Source organism: Fundulus heteroclitus, chromosome 13 (genome assembly GCF_011125445.2).
Source record: "Fundulus heteroclitus isolate FHET01 chromosome 13, MU-UCD_Fhet_4.1, whole genome shotgun sequence".
NCBI lineage: Eukaryota > Metazoa > Chordata > Actinopteri > Cyprinodontiformes > Fundulidae > Fundulus > Fundulus heteroclitus.
Window position 1 is genome coordinate 20,968,207 of NC_046373.1, and position 4,266 is coordinate 20,972,472.

A 4,266-nucleotide genomic window follows, 5' to 3' on the forward strand; every position below is an offset into this window, starting at 1 on the left:
AACTCTTGTAAACAGAAGTAATATTTATACATGTTGAAATGACTTGTGAAAGCTCATAGTATCCTGAAGTTTCTTTCTTGAAGTATATTTTACTATATTACATAAGTTTGACAAACTCTCCAGATTTGAAATCATCCCCGCAGGCCTGAGGTGAAATTAAAGCACCAGTTTCAGCGTCTCTGCATAGTTCTGTGTTTGCCACGTGTCAGCAGGGACTCTGGATCCTTTCCACTCTTCCTTCATTTGCAGGGTGTGTTCAAAGGCTGAGAGAAGAAAGGTCCAAAACAAACCAAAAACGTACAGAGTTTGACTATTTTGTAAGAGAAGTCATTGAAACAATGTTAAAAATAGGATCTTTCACCACTTTGCTACAAAGACACAATCTGTTCCAATGTTTCTTCAAATATATGAAAAATTTCAAAGACAACAGTTTTGTCAAACACAATATTTACATAATGATATTTATTCATAACAGTTCATGAGCAAATGAAGCTTTGCTACATTATTCTCCATGTTTTATTTGAAAAATAAACAAGTAATAACCTAAGTGGTCCTAAACTTTGTAAAATAATCTGTGGTTTGAAAACAATTTATCAACCTACTTGAAAAAAATAAATAAAATCGAGATCCTCAGAAGCACAATACCGAGAAATCGGGATAGTTTTAAAACTTTTGTCGAGTGTGGTACATGTAGCACAATTCTAGAAAGATAAAATTGTCACAATCTTCAATGCCAGGGTCAATAAAGCCTGCAGTTTTCCAAAATAAGATTATCAATTATATTTTTCAGGATACAGATTTTGAAAACATGAAGACTAAAAAAAGGCTTTTTTTAGCCTAATACATAAAGAGTTTATGCAACAGAAGAGTCAGTGTTTTTGTCTTCTCCATCCCCCCTTTATGAAAGCTTCTGAAGGATTATGTAATAGCTGCCCTGCGCTGTCCCGCCCTGTCTGCACCTGCCTCACGGGCCTGGCTCTGCTCAGCACGCTGCCTCCACGTGAAGAGAGCGGAGCCAGATGGGACGCCTCAGCACGCCATCCCTCCAGGCTCCTGAGGTTGGACTGTGGTTCCCCACAAACAGCGTCTCCAGTACTTTTCCTTTGTGACGGGGGATGGAAGGGGAGGGCGGGAGGGCGATGGATAAATGTGTGAGCGTCCACGTTGGAGCAGCCACATCCAACAAGCTTCAGGATGGAGTTCAGAGGAGTTTCCGTTCTGCTGGGAGTCCTGCTGCTCATCCACTGTTCTCTCCAGCAGACTGCGTCAAGGAAGAAGCCGGTGAAGAAAGGTAGATGGAGATAGCCTTACCTGTACGGTGGAGGCCAGATGGTTTTATCGCTTTAATCGTCTGTTGATCATCCCATGTGCACAGGGGTTGTTACATTTAATGTGGACTGTGCTTTGTGTCCTAAATCAGATGCATCAAGGGATGCTGCCTTGGCGGAGATGCAGAAACAGATTGACGACATTGTTCAGGAGCTCAACGTGCTGAAGGAGCATCAGGCTCTGCAAACAGGTGAACTTGAGCCAAAAACAGCGACTTTACTGGGAACAATCAGATAGAAGAAATATTGCTTTCTGAAAGGTTTTCCAAACCAAGAAGTCCCTGACTTTATCATCTCAAATAGATTTTGCCATAATTTTACTTAGTTTGAGGCTGATCATGTTTTACATACACATACTGTACAATCTAATGCAGCGTGACCTTTTTAAAAAGCTGTTTTGTGGATAGTCAAATCAGATTTATTATTCTAGTCCCCCTATCATTCAAAATAGGCATACAGGATTAAAATACTTAAAGTAAAATAACGGTGTAATTCTTAGTAACTAACAACTTAAAAGTTTTACTGATAACTAAAACAATTTAGGTTATATTAAAAACTCTATACATGACAACTATAGTTGCTTTAAGTCAATACAGGGGTAAAGTTATTCTCCCACAATAATATTTCTCAATAACAGTTCAGAATCTAAGCAGGTATGAAACATATATTTTAAGATGCCATTATTATACAAGGACTTTTTTAAATTTGGACATTTAAATGAAGAGACACTGTTTGTTTGTGCAACATAAATTGATCCTATTAAGATAACCACACAATGTCAGCTCTTCTATTTTTCCAACTAAAAACTCTCAAAATAGTAATAAATCATATTTATGTTTAAACTTTGCCTTCTTTGCTCCTTTATTGGAGAAAAATGTTAGTTTCAAAGCCGGAATCGGAACATTAACACAAGATAAGCACTGACATAAAGTTGACATCGACCAGTAAAAGTGTGTAGAAAACCTGAAATGATGCTTTTTTTTTCCTTTTTACATTTCTTGAAGGTTTAAAGGTTAAGTAGTAAGTACATTTTCCTGCTCGCTGCCTGAGGTGGATCACCATTCAAAGCACACGGCGTGTAATCGGCCTGGAGCCAATAGTCTGAGGAACGCTTATCCAAAATATAAGAAACAGCCAGAAACCTTCATCTGGGAAACACCTGGATCACACATGTCATCTGTTGCTCATAACACAAAGGATGTCTAGCTGTTCCCTAGGTTCAGAAAATGTTATGCAATCATTTCAGCTTTAAAAAAAAAAAAAACTATTGAATGGTGGAATTTCCTCCAGCTGAGCCGGCCTGAGGCAACAGCAAACTATGAAGCCTCATATGACACCCACAACCAACAGGGCTCTCATAGTTCATTAGTGAGGATATCAGCAGAGCTGTACTGACTGATCTCTTTTTTTTCCCCCACAGTGTGTTTAAAAGGTTTGAAGGTCCACAGAAAGTGTTTCTTGGTTGACCCTCTGAAGAAACGTTATCACACTGCCTCTGAGGACTGCAACGCCCTGGGTGGCGTCCTCGGTGAGCCCACCTCCAGCGAAGAGAACGACCAGCTGAGGGACTACATCCGACAGAGCATCGGCCTGGACGAGCAGGTCTGGCTCGGATTCAGCGACATGGCCGTCGAGGGCCAGTGGTTGGACCAAACCGGCTTTAGCATCACCTACAAAAACTGGGACGCATCCAACTTCGGATCTCCCCAGCCGGATGGCGGCAAGTCCCAGAACTGCGCTGTCCTGTCGCCTTCCAGCGGGAAATGGCTTGATGAGAACTGTCGTGAGGAGAAGCCCTCAGTCTGCCAGTTCAGCATAGTGTGATCCCACTTATCTCATCATGGACTCTATACTTTGTAACAGCTGCTTTCTGTGTGCACTCTCCTGCTGCCTGCTACTTTAAAGAGCGGTTTAAACCAGTGATTTACTGCTGCATCTGGACCGAAATCAGATGTAGAAGTCACAGCTATAGTTACATAAACCAGGTTTTTGACAAAAGTGATGTGCTGGTATATCATTTGCAGCGTCCCTTGTGGTTACAATAAAACCAGGAGTGAGACAGTCCACTCTATACTAACTAAATGTAGTTCATTTTCTGTGTTTAACAAAATAAAATTAAAACTGTATTCAATAATCTCTGACCAGAACACCGGTGGCCCTAAAAAAAAAGAAAAAGATGAAGGTGCTGGCACCTTTCCTGAACTCAAGTATTGGCAAAACATTGCATTTATTTCCATATCTAAACACTAAAGCAGGTTCATGTCTCAGTTTGAAAACTACTGGTCTAAACTTTGCTGCATTCCAATAAAAACACAAAAAAAAAACTGAGTAAAACTGCAATTTTCACATTACACTTGCATTACTTCCTTGTACTAAACTCTGTAATGTTTCCTTCAATAAACGTTCATTGTCAATTTCTGCATTTATTGCTATAAGCTCACTGACTAGGAAGTAAAGGAGCAGCTGAAAACCAGACCGGTTTATAAAAATAGGAGCGTCTCTGCAGTTTCAGAGGTGGGATTTAGACGGGGGGGGGGGGGGGGGGGGGGGGGGAAAAAATCTGGCTTCTTCAGCTGTTTTTTCCATTTTTTTCTCCTGTCTGGCTGCTGTTCCTCCACACCCTCCTTCCATGGCTTTTTCCATGGCCCCAAGCTTCTGTGCTTGAAACATTTCCAAAAATCCAGAATAAAAAAGGTTTCAATATAGAACCAAACGTCATCGGTTTATGGCAGAAGCTTTCACTGTAACATGCAAAGTTCATCCCTCTCTGAACAATACGCTGAATTTATTAGGGAGGGGAAAACAGTGGGATTTGCAGTTAAAGCTCAAACAGATTTTTTTTTTTTTTAAAGGAAAATTAAATCCATCTTAAAAACACAAGGATCACAGTTAAATTAGGTGTAATATAAATTATTCAGGAAAGGAATCTACATTTGAA

The 4,266-nt window shown here is 40.2% G+C and overlaps 1 protein-coding gene across 1 annotated transcript; it reads left to right on the top strand.

Moving 5' to 3' along the window:
- The first annotated feature begins 1,070 nt into the window (after positions 1 to 1,070).
- clec3bb (C-type lectin domain family 3, member Bb) lies at positions 1,071 to 3,750 on the top strand. Its single transcript, XM_012870457.3, has 3 exons — positions 1,071 to 1,291; positions 1,421 to 1,519; positions 2,749 to 3,750. Exons 1-3 carry the CDS (start codon positions 1,195 to 1,197, stop codon positions 3,150 to 3,152), a joined length of 600 nt encoding a protein of 199 aa, XP_012725911.2. The 5' UTR covers positions 1,071 to 1,194; the 3' UTR covers positions 3,153 to 3,750.
- The last annotated feature ends 516 nt before the right edge of the window (positions 3,751 to 4,266 follow it).

Coding starts and splice junctions, on each gene's coding strand:
- clec3bb (XM_012870457.3), top strand. CDS start 1,195: ATGGAGTTCAGAGGAGTTTCCGTTCTGCTGGGAGTCCTGCTGCTCATC. Junction 1,292..1,420: donor GAAGAAGCCGGTGAAGAAAG/GTAGATGGAGAT, acceptor GTCCTAAATCAG/ATGCATCAAGGGATGCTGCC. Junction 1,520..2,748: donor GCATCAGGCTCTGCAAACAG/GTGAACTTGAGC, acceptor TTTCCCCCACAG/TGTGTTTAAAAGGTTTGAAG.